The sequence below is a fragment of the Amphiura filiformis genome, chromosome 11, assembly GCF_039555335.1.
Source record: "Amphiura filiformis chromosome 11, Afil_fr2py, whole genome shotgun sequence".
In the NCBI taxonomy this organism is placed as follows: Eukaryota; Metazoa; Echinodermata; class Ophiuroidea; order Amphilepidida; family Amphiuridae; genus Amphiura; species Amphiura filiformis.
Genome location: NC_092638.1, coordinates 49,094,743 through 49,113,475, shown reverse-complemented (window position 1 = coordinate 49,113,475; position 18,733 = coordinate 49,094,743). Strand labels below are relative to the sequence as shown.

Genomic DNA, 18,733 nt, shown 5'->3' with positions numbered 1-18,733 from the left:
GAACTTCCGGGTGATGTGAACTTTGTAAACAATTATTTATGCATTTTGAAGCTGCAAAATGACCCTGAATTCTTATTCTGTCCTCGGTCCTGCTTTGTACGCACATGTACAGGCTAGCAAATGACACTCAGTACAATATTACTCAGTTGTATTACCAAAATCAGGTGAGTAGAATTTTTAAGCTTAACAAAAATCTTAATCATGCATCATTCATGCATACAAAAAATCATGCATGCATGATTATTGCATGATCTTGAATCTGTAACTTCATGACTTTATTTTATAGCTGAATTTACTCAATCGCCGAGCGATTGCGATAAAACGCTTATGAAAAGCGATGGGCAATCGCTGAATTTTGTGATCATCGCTCGTCGCTGTTGCATTTGCAGCGATCAGAATCTTGCAAATGGCCAAAAATCAAGTTACCTCCAACACAGAATAAAGCAATAACTAGGTATGCTAGGTGAATTCAAATTTGCCATCAAACTGCATCATTTTATATATCAAATCAAAGCCCTTGAGTAAACAAAGCCAAAACTGAAAACCATTTTTTCATAGCACTTTCCGTAGCAAAGTTACATCTTGTCAAAGATTGACTTTCATCAAAAAGTTTCAGCTAGCAAAATTCCCCAAAACGGCATTTCGGGGTGTTTCTAGATCTTAGTCTCATTATGATAGCAGCTTTTTTAATGGAACTGCTATCCAAATCCTCTAAAATTCCATGTGCGAGTGACTTATCACCATAAAAAATCATATATTTGGGTCAAGTGAAGTATAGAAAACATATTTATGTACGTTTCCTTCTTCGAACAGTTGTTTTAAATTTCTATGTAAATATGCATTGACATTGTCGGCGAATTTGGCTGACTAGCAAATGTGTTAACTAAGGTTTGCCTGGGTTACCTACAATAACTGCAATTCCTATCGAAGTAACTTCCGGGGTAACTTGATCGCTGACTAGTCCGAATAATCAGACCCAGAACAAAATATTAATTTCTGACATGATCCTGTTCTGGGTCTGAACTGTTTCCATATGAAATCTTGATGGCAAATTGGACAATAGAAGCACATGGCTATACGTGACAGCTTTTTAATCCCTATTCATGTTACGTGAATCACGCTATTGTGGACCTAGTACAAGGAACTTATACAATGTCCTCATTCACAAACTGATACTATCTGTCCATCGTATTATTGCCGTACGATAATGTGCTGAAGGAATATTACACAGTCAAGAATAGGTTCCATCATTTTTGTGTTATGATCCCTCCCAGTCTCCCGAAACATCAAAACATCACATTACTTACTTACATGTAAGACTGTCCTTTTTCATATAACGCAGACAAAGTAGGGCCAAGCTACCTAGAAATGGTCAAATTTTGGCAAGAAATATCTGTGTGTATATCCTATGTAAGTCCCATATCACATCGTTATCGGCGATCAAGGTTTTTTTTTTCTGAAGTTTGGCTGGTACCCACCAGCGCATCATGCATGTGACGTGACACAGCTAAAATAATCGACCGGAAATCGGGGATCATTAAAACGTCAACAACTTTCAAAACACAGAAAGCAGTAAACTTAATGGCGAGCGGTCCGAATTTTGAGCCATGTTTACGTGGTGAACTAATTGTGGACCATCCTTCTGATACTTGAGTGTTTGGACATGCGGAACGGTCTTTTGTCTACCTCTCTGTTTGTAAACAAACCAGGAGGTCAAAATCGTCCTCCTCGTCGAATACGAAAGTCGGCGTAATAGTACGGCACTAATCGCTGACCAAGATTCAGCTTTCTGTGTTGCATTTATACTTTACTTATCACGGCGATAGCGATTGCATACGACAATTAAAATATTCTAAATGCCACAAAATACATTTTTAAAACATCAGTTGCTGTCAATAATTATTGCTTTGAATTAATTAATCACCAAAAATTAATAATGGAGAAAGGTAAATTAATTATAGCAAAATAATAGATCCAGATGGTTGTATATGATTGGTTGGCGCATTCACGTGTCAAGCGATATCGCTGGAAAGTTGAGATTTCTTCAACATGCAAAAGCGACGTCGTTTTTGCCTCGGCGATTTGAATCGATTGATCGGCTTGACGCTCTGGAAATGTAAGTAAACATTGAGCATGCGTGAAAATCGCGGAGGCAAAAACGACGTCGCTTTTGCAAGTTGAAGAAATCTGAACTTCCCTGGGATATCGCTTGACACGTGAATGTGTCAACCAATCATATACATGTATAACCATCTGAATCTATTATTTTGCTAACTGATTTACCGTTCTCGAATTAATTTTTGGTGATCATGAATTAATTCAAAGCAATAATTATTGACAGCAACTGATGTTTTAAAAATGTATTTTGTGGCATTTAGAATATTTTAATTGTCGTCGTCTGCAATCGCTATTGCCATGATAAGTATAAGTGCGAAAGCGATGAGCGATGAATCGCAAAATTCGGCGATTGCCCATCGCTTTTCAATTTAGCGTTTAATTGCAATCGCTCGGCGATCGAGTATAAATTCAGCTTTACGCTTGCTGCTGTGCTGAGCGGTGACCGGTGGTGTGAGGCTTCATCTTCCTGCTTGCACTTTCTACAAGCAGAGCAGCACCGCGCGTTGAGCGCCAGCGCGCCGGTGTGACTAGTATATAATTTGGTTCACCTCAAGTTCGGTAGTGACGTCAATGAGTGACAATCTTTTTCGCTGTTGCGCCGCAAACTAGCGTGCCGACAGACCGCCTTGTACGTGCGTGTACACTCAGCACGTTTAACTTTACACGCGCAATTCCATACTGCGGCGAGCGAAATACGCACCAACGTCACTACCAAACTTAGGGTGAACCAAATGTTAGCATGTGATACCCTGATCAAAGTGAAATAATTGTTCCACTGCTATCATTAACAGAACATGTGGAAATTTTAGAAGTTTAAATGAAACATCCGTTACTGAAACATACGTTACCAGTATTTGTACGACCATGATCAAATTTAAGAAAATCACATCAGACACTGCCTGAATGTAATATTTAGTTCGTCTAGCGCCACCCTTGCACGGCTAGCAATGTACAACATTTTTATTTTTTTGAGTTCTATGAGTATGTAAACGATTTGTAACATACGTTACGTAACATACGTTACCATTCTTAACAGTGACAGAATGCAATATGAGGAACTTTTTGATCCAATACTTGCATAGGATTCTTCAAAGTACCAGATGATAGTTTAAATTATGTATATCGTGTATTCTCATAACTGAACATTTAAATGTTATCATAATCTCATGAATAAACATGATACATGCAATCCAATCATTTTTATTTATTTGCGAAAATGCAAACCTGAAACATGGTTACTATAATATTCAACAGTGGACCCCTGTGCCATCAGCGTTTTAATATTAGTAACTTGTGTTGACTATTGTGCGTTGAACAAACTGCGCGCTGGCCGCCATGTTTGGATTGCATGCTACCGTATTTGCACAGATTGTGAAAACACTTCTGTTATTGGTCATCCTGTTTTAGCCTGTTCGATTCTTGGAAAGGCAAAAACATGTAAAAATTGTTTATTTTTCCAAACTTTTGAAAAAATTTTTTTTTTGTAAAGTGAGGAGTTGATGCACAAAATGCAGAAATTAATGAATTATTCATGGTTCACCATTCATAAACATCTGTTCTTCATAACCATTTGTATTGAAACCTTTCTGTAAAAATTCTAAATATTTTCTTTTAATATTTTAGGTTCAACTTCGGAAGAAATCAGTCAGCATGGACCCCGATGTAGAATACAAGGTCAAGTTGGTTACCGAGGAAGTACATAAACAAGACTTTCCCATCAGTATCTGCAGAATCAGCCCCAAAGGTTTGCTGCTCATTATCGGAATAAGTCTTATTCTTATTCTAGCTGTACCATACTCTGGCATATTCTCTAATAAAACTCACAAACACGATATCATCAGTAACGATAATGACAAAGTCCATGACAAAACTTTTGATCATGTTATGGGCTTAGCAAAATTCAAGCACACAGAGAGGACTAAAACGTCAGCACCAAAATGTGATGGGACAAAGGAAGATGATAGACTTGATTGCTATCCTGAAGGAAATGGCGACAAGACAAAATGTATTCAACGAGGGTGCTGTTGGCAGGAGGTACATGTACCATCAAAACAAAAGAAAAATAGCAGTAGATTTGGCAAGAACATAAAAGGAGGAAGCCCGCCATCTTGTTTTTATCCATCTGGTTATCCAGCTTATCAAATGATAGGAAAACCAGAAGAAACTGATTTAGGGTACAAGGTGGTGCTCAGGAGGAGTGTTGCAAGTCCGTATCCACTTGATATCGCAGAGTTGAAGATGAATGTCTACATGGAAACAGACAACAGAGTTCATTTTAAGGTATTGTATCAAATTTACTTATAATCCTTTCGCCTAGTGCTCAAAATACTTTTCTTACCGTTTCTGCCAAAGAAGAACGGTACTTGTTTACATTTTGAGAGCGTGCAGAGCGTAAACAGGGAAGTGGGGTTCTGATTGGCTGAATCAATCGGCTGATTAAAGTTGTTTTCCCTACAGTGTCGGATCAATCGTCTGAATTGGCCGTTTACGCATCAAAATGAAGGTTGGCGCAGATCGGTGCCCTTGAAGGACACACAAAGCTTGGTGTATGTCGCTCATTAACAGGGCACTCGCATCAACCTGAGTAAGGGACTGCCGTTCTTCTCTGAAACTCAGTGTAGTAAGTCAAAATCTTCAAGGCCATTCAGGCACTGGAATTGAAATCTAAATGCTCTAATAGATTTTCACGGGCGTAAACTAAAATTTGTTAAATTTTAACGTCATAATGGTCCACATTTGTGACACTTAACCCCATGAGAATTACCTGCCTATTGGTCAAAAAGGAGTTTTCATTATCAATTGGACCAATCAGCAACTTTGTTAGAATAATTTCACCACACCAAAAAAATGGGGTAAATTATTTGCAAAACTCCATTCTGATTGGTGATTAAAATGAAGATATCATGTAATCCGCAAGGTAGTGCTCAGGGGGTAATAATAAGACTTCAGACTGGCATATCAACAGGTGGTAATGCCATGGATTGATAATGAAGTCAGCATTGAGGGACAAGATACATTGCTTTGATTTGATTATTTTGCAGATTTTTGATCCAGCAGATGATAGATATGAAGTGCCTATTGATACTCCCAAGCCGACAGACAAAGCCAGTGATCCTGCCTACAGAATAGAGTTCACACATGCACCATTTGGTATTGCTGTTGTCAGGAAGCATGATGAGTTGACTTTGTAAGTACATTGGGCTATTCCATTTAAAATCCACACTACCCCTGTGGAAGATGTAGCAAAACTCTTCCACAGAGGGAGTATGAGTTTTGAATAGAATAGACAATTGGGTAGCTTCCATTTGAAATATACACTCCAGTTGTGGAAGATATAGGTAAATCCATAATACAGGGGGAGTGTGGGTTTCAAAATGATTAACCCTAACCAATTACATTTGAAAAACATACTCCCTCTGTGGAAAATGTTTCCCAAATCTTCCACAGGGGTAGTGTGGATTTCAACTGGAATAGCCCAATTATTCCATAAAGTGAGAATGATCTCGAGATAGCAGGTTGGTGGAAGGCAGTGTTTACTCTCTCTGGAAATTGGGTGCGCCAAATGAAACATTTTCTTCCCAAATTGGCCCAATTTTGGCCCAGTAATTCCCCAAATTGACTAATTGTAATACAGCATGACAAATTTTTGTGAGACAAAAATAATTTTCACTGGGCCAAAATTGAGACATACGGCCTCTGAGTAAACACTGGTGGAAGGTTAGGGTTATGCGCCACAATCTATGGAGAAGCACAATTTTGAGAAGAAAAAAATTACTGATAAAAAAAGATTTGAAAAAAAAGGAAGAGGAATTGCTTATTTTTGAGTACTTTGCAATCATTTGTTCTTGTAAAGTCATTTGAGGATACTCAAGCAACTTGAAGCAAGAATTCTTAAAAAAAACTTAATTTACAGTGATGGGGTATAACACTTCGATCCAAAGAGCCAGGAAGCCAATTATGTTGCTATGCCCATGGGCCAGCAAAAATCAAATCCGTCCTGATTATTGGTGACTTTGATAGGAAAGGCCTTAATTTGAAAATGCCAATCATTATTTATATCAAAGTGTATTTTTGCAGCATAGGCTTGAACTCATTCCATTATTTGGTTATCATAATCAAAATGTTCCTGTATAGGGAACCGTGTGGCACATTGAATAAGATCTTTGCCTGTGGTGCAAGAGGTCCCAGGTTCAATTCCACACAGGACAAAACAAGTCTTAATTCCACTCTCCCTGTGGCTCACCTGGTAAGAGGCAGGGCAGGTGATCCATGATAAAAGACCTTGTTGTAGTCAGTTCCGGTCAGGGTAATATGCACGATTGTTGGTTACACTTGCCCGTCTTGTAAAAATACCTTGATCAGCAATCTATGGTGACCTCCTTCACCAGGTCACTTGTGCCTGGCCGAAGTTTTGTCAGCGTATATATCATAGATTTCAGCTGTTAATGCCCAGATATGCTTGACATAAAATAGGCTTTGAAATGTGCTGTATCTTATTACTTTCTTCAGGTTCAACACCAGTATCGGTCCGCTGATTTTCTCGGACCAATTCATCCAGATATCATCAAGCATGGTATCAAATTTCACCTATGGGTTAGGGGAACATAGAAGTAGCTTACTTCTTCCTTCAGACTGGAGAACTTATACCATATGGACCCAGGAACCAGATGGTGTCAGGGTAATTATTTAAGAATAATACTTGTGTATTAAAAATGTTACTTAAAGTAATAATGTGCAATTTCCATAAAGAATAGATTAATTATTTGTTTTCCACAAAATGTTAGTTTTCAGTGATTACATTATGTTCACTTATAATTTCAAGCTAAACAAATGGTTACGCCATCAAACAATTTTTTTAGGCCTGAGGTAAAACAAAGAAAATCGCTATTTCATTCCGGCTCCTATAATTATTGTCAATGCTATGTATATTAAGGGCTGGGGTATGAATGTTTGGACAGTATTTATTTTGGGACATCAGAGCACATCAGACATATCGAATTGCATTCTGAATACGAAGAATGTCATTCTGATCTCAAATAATTTTGATTTTTGAAATTCGCAATTTAATACACATTTTATGGCAAATCATTAAAATTGATATTTTTGATATTTAACAGTACTTGCAGTAAACTTTATAAATCTGATGATTTATACTTAAAGTGTATGTAGGTGGGATGAAAAGCCGACGATCAATTGAAAATTTTGACCTTTGGTATTGAAGATATGGATTTTTACCAAAAAAAAAAAAAAAAAAAGGTCTTTTGGGAAAAAAATCCATATCTTCAATATGAAAGGTCAACATTTTCAATTGACCGTCGGCTTTTCCTCCCTGCTACATACACTTTAAGAATATATCATTAGATTTATATAATTTACTTCGAGGACTGTTATATATCAAAAATTTGAAAAATATCAAATTTTTATAATTTGTCATAAAATTTGTATTATATTGTGATTTTCAAAAATGAAAATTATTTGATATCAGAAAGACATTCTTCAGATTCAGAATGAAATTCGATATGTCTGCTGTGCTCTCATGTCCCACAAAAAATACTGTCAAAACACTCATTCCAGATCCCTAATGTGTAATTTCCATAAGAAATATATATTTATTTGTTTTCCAGAAAATATTAGTTTTCACTGATCACATTTGTTCTCTAAGAGTTTTGAGCTAAATAATTGAGGTAAAACAGAGAAATCATTTCAGCGCCTAATTATCTTCAATGCATGTATATACATGAGCTCACCAATCGTTATTGAGCAGAGCTTCACACAGCTGGGACATATAACTAAAGACAAATTGCAATACATGCACAGTTTATATGTCAATGATTCAATGATGCACCTTCACAAGATGTTTCAGTCATCACTTGATATACGTGAACACTGTGAATAAAACTGGGATCCCTGATTTATTGTAAAAACTTAAACGTTACTATAATTAAAACACTTCAGGCTTATTCTTTCACATGGTATTTTGGTATACCATTTGGTATTGCAATCATGTAAAAATCAATAATTCAAGAAAAAATGAGGGCATGGCTGTGGAGCAAATCACACATTATGGCTTTAAAAACAGAGATTTCTGTGAAAAATATTTTGTCTCATTATACACAATATTATCACACTTTTATAACATAAATATTTATGCATTGACTGCAATTTGTTTGTTGTTTTTCTTTATCACTTATGTATCAAGGAAAATCAAAACTTGTATGGTGCACACCCATTCTATTTGAACATGGAGCCTAAAACAGGAAATGCTCATGGTGTCTTTCTTCTGAATAGCAATGCAATGGGTAAGTAAATATGTTGTGACTTCTCTCTAGTCAGAAGGGTCGCTAATCCAAAGGTTCTCTAGTCCGAAGGGTTGCTAGTCCCAAAACTAAATTAAGTTTGCTAATCCGAAGGTTCTCTAGTCCGAATATAGAATAAGGGTTAGGGTTAGAGTTAGAGTTAGTGTAAGGGTTAGTGTTAGGGTTAGGTTTTGGGTTAGAGATAGCGAGCCTTATTCTAGATTCGGACTAGAGAACCTTTTTCATAATTCGGACCAGCAAATGGTAAATTACATGTTCGGACTAGTGAACCTTACGACTAAGGAGCCTTCGGACTAGGGAACCTTCAGACTAGAGAGTTGTCACCAAATGTGTTAGATATGAAAACAAGGAAAATAATTTGATACGACGTGTGAGTTGAATTGACCTTTTCAGTAAATCCCATAAGCCTTTGCGAGTACACCTGAGATGTCGTCATTTGATGTTACGCCGACTTGCAATGCGCAGTAATGATGTTCGTAAACGATGTACGCATCAGCGTAAATCGGTGTGACGTTAAATGATAACATCTCAGGTGTACTTGCAAAGATTTATGGGATTTACGGAAAAGGTCAATGATCTGTACCCAACTTAGTCTACTTTAGCAGACCCTTTTAATTATCATCATTGTTATCTGATCTTCCCCATCTGACCATGCATGGAACCATGGAAGCGCCATCAATGTTGAAGATTTTAAAATATAGTTGTTGGATCAGAATAGGATAGACGGTGTTTTCCCATGGACAGAGGGGGAACGCCAGAGAACAGTGATGATAAATTAAAATGGGTCTACTAAAGTGGACTATACCCAACATGACTATATTTTCTGGGATTTTGGACAAACCGAACTGCACTAGCCTCCTCCAGATCCGTGCTAGCCTATTCCAAAATCCAGATCCGATCCAATCAAATAATTGAAAGTAATCATGATGACTGATTCATGCTATATACCACATACACTGGCATTCGCTAGAGGGTGAGATGGCCGAGCGGTTGAAGGCATTGAGCTGTTGGCAGGTAGAATACAATCGGCATGAGTTCGAGCCTTCAACTTGCCTTGAGTGAGAATTCTGTTCCTTTCCCAAAATGTTCCTATACATTTTTGAAAACTTGAAAACATTATAACAAAATCTTATTAAATGTTGACAAAATATTTTACAAAAACGTTTGCTAAAATGTATTTTACAATAACATCTCGACAACATTGCAAGCAAATATTGCCTCACAACTCCTATCCCCAATTTTTTAATCACTCATGGTGGAAAGCCTTGGGACAAGTGGATGCACAACATGCCTTGGACAGAGTGGGAAATATTTTATGTAGCTTTGCAGAGTTTGTATGCGTATTAACATTTGTAAAATAATACCATTTAACTCTATATCAGTAAACCAAGCTAAACAGCTGTGTACTTGCATCCAGATGCAGCTGGGTACAAAAATTGCATCTAAGTAAAAATAATGACAAGTCAATTGAAGGGATTTACATTTTAAATGAAAACTACCCGTCTAAATATTGCTATATTCTGATTAATATTTTATAGAGATTGTAATTTTATGAAATTGTAGGCAGCTGCATTTTAATTTGTATGCAACTTTGCAGAGTTTTTATCCATTTTAGCATTCTTATTGACATTTTTTAAACATAATACTGTTTACTTGACATTAGTGAACCAGTTGTGTACTTTCATCATTGTAGCTACATGTAGGTTAAAAAAAATGACAAAAAGAATCAATCCTAGGTTCCAGGATCGCGTATAGGTAAACGGTACACATAAGGCCTGTGCAACAATACTAAAAAATTGAGGTACAGCACATATATAGGAAGAAGAAGTGAGGTTAGTGAACACAAAATGTATAGTTTGATCAGCTCCTAATCAGCAGGCCTTAACATCACAGATTAATATCAATATATTTCATTTCGAGAATTGTCTTGTGACATCTCCCCAGAACATTTATCAGTGCAAGCCCAATACTGCATCTTCTCTCGTTAACAAGCATAATATAGACTAGACAGGACAACTATAACACTCATAATTTAGGTCAATTTTAACCTAACAATTCCCGCCAATTACGAGCTGATGTAGTGTGTAATTAGTCGACAATCGTAGTGTTCTCACTCAGTTCTCACATCGCGGATGGAGAAACATCCGTACATGTACTTAAAATATTGTTTATTTAATTATTGTATTAATATTTAGTATAAATAGAACCCTGGCCTGTTAAAAAATGGGGAGAACATACCCCAACCCGGCTCAACCAGTCGATATACTTAACTGTTGTACCCTTTTAGGAAGCTTTTGATTGAAAGCTCCTCATGATCATTCCTGGAATTTGTTAGTTATGAGAAATAAGAAATCTTATAACCGAGCTTCAAAAAGTTTCAGTAATTAATGATCATATTTCATCTACAGATGTTGTTCTGCAACCTAGTCCTGCTATAACGTACCGTACCATCGGTGGTATTTTGGATTTCTACGTCTTTCTGGGCCCCACTCCTAGTGATGTCATTGCACAGTACACAGAGGTCATAGGTCGTCCCATCATGCCTCCATATTGGGGGCTAGGATTCCATCTCTGTCGTTGGGGGTATATGAGTGCTAATAATACATGGGACATGGTGAAGAGAATGAGAGCAGCTGGTATACCACAGGTAGGTCTAAGATGAAGTGGGGGAAATTATAGCTTGGGGTTCCCAAAGATACAGTCTGGAAAATAAGTCATTGAAGTTTTCTAAATTGGCAAACATCATGTGAAAGTCTAATAGTCATAGAAGTTTGATTTTTGAGACTTTGTAAAAATGACCAAGGGGTTCATTGGTCACCGACCAGTGGGTATTATATCACTCATACATAAATTCTAGACAGTTCATTGTTTGATTACCATTTATCATTTTTACCATCACCCTCTCCGTGTGATATAGTCTTTACTATCATAGTGCTCTGCCGAAGTGCGCCTGCGCCAAGCCGTGCGCTGATTCTTGGACTCGCCGATTTAGTTATGGGGTGGACCCCAAAATGTGAAGTAGATCACGGCAAAACATGGTGTTATGTTGATGAAAAAATGTATTTCCTACCTTAAACAGTATTTTAGTAATAGAATTTATGTATGAGTGATATAAAACAAATATTAACTGTCTTAAATTTGTGTAATGGTGAAATATAATCACTTTCGGTGAAAGATGTATTGTTCCATTCCACTCGCCATTCCGGCTTGTGGAATGGAACAATCCATTTTTCACCTCGTTATTATATTTCTTACCACACACTCTTATACAGTTAATATTTGTATACCATTACTAATGCTGCATGCTAGCCATACATGTAGGCTTCAACATAAAAAGTCCAAGTTATAATGTATTTTCTCAAAATATCAAGAGCTATCTCAAGAAACACTGAACCAATACTAGGCTTGTTTGTACTCATTTTAATTCATTTTTCATGCTGACTCCAAATAGGATCAGCACAATTTACCATTTTGAAATTTTTGAATAAAAAAAAATTGAGAGAATTGAGTTGAGAAAAGGGGTATTCCTTACTCAACAAGTCGTATGTATTAAGTGTTCATTGAGAAAAAAGAAGTTGTATTTGGTAAATTGTCTGATCTTGTCACCTTGTATAAAATCAGAGAGTTTTGTCTGAATAATGCATGGTTTGAGAAAATTTGATAAATTACTTCATAGGGAGTAATGTAATGCCAATACTTGTTTAGGGTATAGAAATAACACTTGCCATACTTGTTTTATACTTGTTTTATGTGATATTTTCAAAATCTGTGTGTGATCATTTTTACGGAGTACCCATGCCGCCACCCCTGGGACACTGGAATCTTGGAAAAGAGCTACAAGATGGTGATTGTCAGTTTCATTGTTAGATTCAGTCTCACAAAACTCTACTTTTAAACTATTTGTTATAGGATGTACAATGGAATGACATAGAATATGCAACAGATAATAAGATTTTTACCTACAACAACTCAACCTTCAGTAATTTGCCAGAATTTGTTGAAGATCTTCATTCCCATGGTCAGCATTATATTCAAATAGTGGTAAGTAATAAGTATGCAAATTGAAGGGGGGGGGGGGATCAAATAGTCTTGCAGACTACTTGTACAGATCCCTGGCCCCCAACTCAACACAAAAGTTGGTAACCATGAGAGTTACCAAATCTTTCAGAGACCCTCTTTGCAATGATTTTTCATCATATTTACCCCCCTTTTCATGCAAAATCAAAGTCAAAATTAGGCCCCAAACAACCTTTTTTTGTGGTTTTCAATGACTAGAATTTCAAGCACCCCTTTTCAATGACACTAAATATTGACATAAAATTACCGGATTTTACCAAGTACCCCTTATATTCAAATTTCGCGGGCTGTGCAAATTAAATACCTCATATTTTGCTGATTTCACAGTCAAATTTCGCGGACAGTGCAAATTGGATATCTCCCTATTTTGTCAATTTCACAGTCCTTGCTACTGGTAAAAAAATTACCCTTTTCCGCGCTATTTGGTAACTCTTATGGTTATCAACTTTTGTGTTGAGTTTGTGGGACTGGGCACAGATCTAAGAAATATTATATCACTCATACATAAATTCTAGACAGTTCATTGGTTGATTACCATTTGCCATTTTTACCATCACCCACTCCGTGTGATAGTCTTTACCATCATGTGCTTTGCCGTAGTGCGCCTGCGCCAAGCCGTGCGCTGACTCTTGGACTTGCCGATTTAGTTATGGGGTGGGTCCCAAAATGTGAAGTATATCACCGCAAAACATGGTGTTATATTGATGAAAAAAAATGTATTTCCTACCTTAAATAGTATTTTAGTAATAGAATTTATGCATGAGTGATATAAAGATGCATTGTTCCCTTCCCCTCGCCCTTCCGGCTCGTGGAATGGAACAATCCATCTTTCACCTCGTGATTATATTTCACCATCACACTCATAGACAGTTAATATTGGTATAATATTTAGTCTTCTAAAATTTTACTGACCGAAACATAATAAGTTCAGATTGTCAACAATCTGGGTGTGCTTTCATATGTTCTATATGAAATTATATAATTTGAGTGTTTAAATTGGGATTTTTATTTAACTTGTACTTTATAGCCAATTATAGCAGGATATTTTCATGATTTTTTAGGTTATTTTCAGGACCACAAATTTAATAGCCTGCAATTGCTTTTACCCATGCTTTTAATGTGTAGCGGTTTGAAACCACAAAAAGCCGAACTGCTCAGAACAGTGATAAAATTACAAAAAATTAATACCACTCAAATATCCTGCTATTCGCCAGTGAAGTTACGTAATGATCACGCTCTCAAGTAATGAACCACGATCAAAACAATCACCACACAAAGTATATGACATACCAAAATAGCGTGATCCGGTAACTAAGAATTACGTAACCAATTCGATGCTGTATAGTCTGTATGCCTACCTCGAGGCAGTAATTTAGATATTGTTTTTTTTAATGCTGATAGATATAGATAGATAGATTTATTTGGCAAACTCCACACAATATTATACAGTACACCAGAACAGAAAACATATAAAAAATTGCAATAAAATACATCACACAACATATTTATAAAATAACATACAATGCCAAGGATAGCCCAAGAAAGCCCTAAAAAGGGCTTATTTCCATTGGGGTCTTTAAAACATTAATTACATAAAAAATATTGCACTTTTGGTGAGACAACTGCATATGAAAAAACTGCATAATTATGATGAAACGGATTCAAATCAAGATAAAAAGTGGCTTTTAACTGCCTTTTTAAACTGTAAATGAGTTTTGGATTTTTTGCATCAATTGGAAGCAAATTCCATTCCTGTACACCAGTAAAATAAAAAAAGAAAGTATTACACTTCTAAAAGTATACATTTTTAGAAAGGAAATGACATGGTGCATCCCAACTGGCATAAAAGTTTCCTTCAAAAATGAGCAGTTTCTAAGAAAATTTCAAAGATTGATTTTACTTTACTGTCTCGAGGAAAGCGTACAGACTATGGTTTTTACGGTGTGGCTACCCATTGTAAATAAATTTAACATGGCATCTAACTTATAATTGCCCACTTTATAAACTATGTGGATAATTAGAGATTACTACCAGTTAAAAAGTACAAATACAAATTAATGTACGCGCCCTTACATTTTTCACCATAACAATGCATGACCACAAAGGGGAGTGCATTGTGATGGGAAAAAAATTAAAGGGCAAAATAAATTACCGTAAACCTAAAACCATTGTTGTTATAAAGGTAATGTTTGTCAGCACTTCATAGATACATTGATGTCACAGTAATATGTATAGACGAATCAAATTTCACACATTCCTGCTCCTCAATGGCAGCCATTAGCAGTGACAGGTACCCAACTATCCCACCTAAAATGTGGGATGATGCGTCCTTGAAGGGTATTATAAACTGCATTCTATCACCTGTGTAACACGTAGACAAAAGAATGATGGCAGTTTACAACACAAAAGAATCTAACATTGAATTTTAAGCTGGTTTAATCCACCCAATTGGGTAATCGCAACACCTGTTTGGTGCATGCGGGTACCCAAATATGGCCGACCAAATCCTGACCATGACTTGGCTCATTGGATTCGTCTATGCGCAAACTTACGTCCATGCAGTGACAAAAAACAAAGCATAAAATGCATTTATTAGAGATAAGCTACCATTGCTACATTGCCTCATGAATATTCATATCGTTTATGAATTACTTACAATCTGTGCCTTTTTTATTTGTACAGGACCCTGGCATACATAATGAGACAGGCTATTCACCATATGACACTGGCTTGGAAAAGGAAGTGTTTATCACTGATAGGGATGGTGAGCCATTAGTTGGAGAGGTAAGCTTTCTTCTTTTTGCTTTCTTTCTGACAACACATCAAAGTGAGCATGTGTTGGTAGAATGTGTAATTCTTTTTCCTTATCAAGGGGTCAATGACACAAAGACGGAACTGCATTTTTTGTGAAAATGAGATTTTGATATCAAAATTTTCAGAAACATGAGCGCTTTCCAATAAACACTTAGAAGTAATGCCAATGGCCAGTGAAACAGACTTAACTACATAAGTCAGTGCACACCGTCGACGTCCTATACGATAAATATAAATTTAATACTCCGCTGGTGAGCGACGGGCGAGTGGTAGTGAGCGACAGGCGAGTGGTATTTCACTGAACGCAAAGAAAAGGAGTTCTATCTGATTGGCTAGCAATCGATCGCTTAGGTCGCTCAGTAGTCAACTACAAACTCATGCATTCAATTCGATTGAAATCGATTATTCTATTATTGACGAAGATAAAGAGCGTGATAGTGTGTCAATAATGTGCATTGTATTGCAGCTGGATTTTACATACATTCCTTTATATTATTATTTCTCAAAGAGTTGAATATGATCACAATTTTTACCCAGGATTTCAAATTTTTTACCCGCAAATTGCAGTTAAACATATCCACAGCAAAATACCGGTCCTCACTAATTAGTACATTTAATTTCCAGTTAGTACATTTAAACGAAACCTGTGATTTACGTGACAACAAATAAAATTTTCTTACAATAGAAATATCATATGGGATACTGATATGGTAGGCCGCAACCGCCACAACGTGGAGCTGCTACGCGTAGCTGACTTTTTGTTCCGTGGAGCCAAATTGACCAATCATGTTAGAGTTTTTCATTACTCGGAGGTAAAACTGACCAATCAAGTACGACTTACTCATTACGTGAAGCGAATTTAGTCATTAAGAATTTGCCAGACGAGCTTCACGTAGTTGCAAGATATCCTCGGTCACGATAGTTATGATTCAAAAAGTAATTTATGAAAAGTACGAACCGACTTGTTATTAAGATGGACATGCACTCACAAGAAACTCATACAGTATTGTACACAACTATATAGCTAGGCAGAGTGGTGGTAAACCATGCACACAATTCTGCGATCTGCAGTGTACGCCGGAGCTGATTTGTACATCTTATGCGGGCGTGGCCTCGTGAATTCGACCTTCAGCAAACCAGTTCGGATTTACTTTATATACTAGTAGTAGGCCATACATACTGTAGTTACGGTACTGCCCGTTTTCCTATACACAATACTCAGTGCGCTCACCATTGACGCGTGACCTAGTGTATGTTAGAAGTATTATGCCATTGCCTATATGACGTCACTGTGTAAAAAAATAACCAGTCAATATTTAAAGTATTCTCTGAAATTCTAGAAAATATAGTTTTGTAACATTTCCTAAATTTTTAGCTAATTTAGGTGTTTGGAAATATTGGTACTTTTGTGTTTTAGGAAGGATATGTAAACGACAGATAACACCAAAAAATATGAACAAATTATTTCTAAACCGTGTTAAGTCTGCAAACCATTATGCTTCTCATTTTCAAGAACGCTGGTTAACAATAAGCAGACTATTGTCTCATTTCGAAAACAAAAGCCCAGACAGTATTGTTACCTTGCGTTCGCTTTATGATCAGTCGCCCGACTGAAACTATAATACCAGCTCATTGTTCATTGCACAGGTAAAACAGACACAAGTGCAGTGTGTATTTAACCAGAGAAGATCTGATGTAACATAGTTGAGCTGTTTTCATTGAGTGTTATCTTGGTTTAATAGCTTTTAATGGGGTTTAAGTCCTTCAAAGGTCGTGGTGAATTCTACTGTAGACATGACTGCATCATGATTATTTTAAAGTCAACAACATTCAACAATATGATCACCGTGATAGTATGACAGTATCAGTACCGTGGGTGTCAGTGATCCTGGCCTGACACAGTAGACAAACAAACAAACACGCCACACACATGGCACATGCATGCAAGGTAACATTGACTATACACTAATCAAACAATGGTATTGATCCTGTACAACTGTTTGTGGTTTATTTACATTCGATTCATTTAAAATCCACATAGTAAACATTAATTTTGGCAAGAGTTTTCTCTCTCTGGAACGATGATGCATCAACTGGCTCCGCGTAATGAAAAGATCTAACATGATTGGTCAATTTAGCTCCTGAAGCGAAAAGTAAGCTACGCGTAGCAGCTCCACGTTAGGCGGTTACGGCCAGCCATATACTGATCATGCGAAAATCGTAAAACATAGAATAGAAACAGTGTGGCGGCTCTCAAAATCTCAAATTGTATGCATAGCCTGAGTCGCACGGCCTATCTCGAACAAAATAGCTCAAAATCACCATGCGTAGTTGTTGAAAAACGTGAGGATTTATCGTACTACCACGGCAATTTTTAACACGAAGATATAGGGATGATGACGGTGTGCAGTGTGGACCATTATCTTTAAACTCATTTTCCTCAGAATGACCAAAATGGAGTTACGTCTTTGTGTCACTGACCCCTGGATATACTTGGTACAAAATGCCATACATCAGAACAGGTTGTGGTCATTATAGTTCAGTTTGTTCCAAAGAAGAATGGCAGTTGTTTACATTTTGAGAGTTGGCAGTGTGGAAACATGGAAGTGGGGTTCTGATTGGCTGATTCAATCATCTGACAATCATAACAACAAACCGATAATCTAATTGGCTGATTATGTTTGTCACCCGGGGGGGGGGTACTCAAGTTTGGTTTTGGTAGGGACGTGCCGCTGAGAATTTGCAAGTGGACCCATAAATATACCAATTTTTCAAGAAATTTGGACCCATTGATATACCAAAAGTCAAAATTTTCGGCCGAATTTAACCCAAATTGTCCTAGTTTTTTTGAAATTTTTTGCTAAATTAACGAAAAATTGGGCTTTTTTCCAAAAAATTGAGAAAATTTTGAAAAAGGACCCATTCATATACCAAAATAGGCTTTGAAAAAGGGGTCATTGATATACCAAGAGGCTGAAAATGCTACCCATATTTGCGGCACGTCCCCGTATGGCCATTTGTACTAAGAACCCCCTGGGGTTTGTCAGCACAGATCGGCGTGCTTGAAGGGAACGCAAAGCTCTGCGCATAGTACGCGCATGTCACTAGTTAACAGGGTGCTCGCGTCAATCTGAGCAAGGCACTGCCCACGGTATCTCGATCGCGTGTATTTCTGAGAATAAAGTATTATTGTTTATCGGTTGGTAATTCTTTCCTCCAGTGCGGATTCCCCCTTGTCGTGGCGTCACAGAGACTGACATGTAAACACTGCACTCGCACATAGACGATTGTAAAAAATGGAGATAGAAAACTCAATAAAACTCAATTAAAAACACAGTGAAAGTATTCTTCGTCTCTTATTAGTTGTAAAATGGTTTATTTTACTAGTAAATACCAATCACACTTAA

At 36.9% G+C, this 18,733-nt stretch overlaps 1 protein-coding gene across 1 annotated transcript in view; it reads left to right on the top strand.

Annotated features, from left to right (window-relative positions):
* Window positions 1–2: 2 nt before the first annotated feature.
* The window catches only part of LOC140164929 (lysosomal alpha-glucosidase-like), a 52,994-nt gene continuing 34,263 nt past the window's right edge, over window positions 3–18,733 (top strand). Inside the window, exons 1-8 of the mRNA XM_072188327.1 lie at window positions 3–164; window positions 3,742–4,398; window positions 5,160–5,305; window positions 6,628–6,796; window positions 8,318–8,417; window positions 10,844–11,082; window positions 12,345–12,476; window positions 15,195–15,296. Of these exons, the coding sequence (XP_072044428.1) occupies window positions 105–164; window positions 3,742–4,398; window positions 5,160–5,305; window positions 6,628–6,796; window positions 8,318–8,417; window positions 10,844–11,082; window positions 12,345–12,476; window positions 15,195–15,296 (1,605 nt within the window). The 5' untranslated portion in view covers window positions 3–104. The remainder of the gene's footprint in view (window positions 165–3,741; window positions 4,399–5,159; window positions 5,306–6,627; window positions 6,797–8,317; window positions 8,418–10,843; window positions 11,083–12,344; window positions 12,477–15,194; window positions 15,297–18,733) is intronic.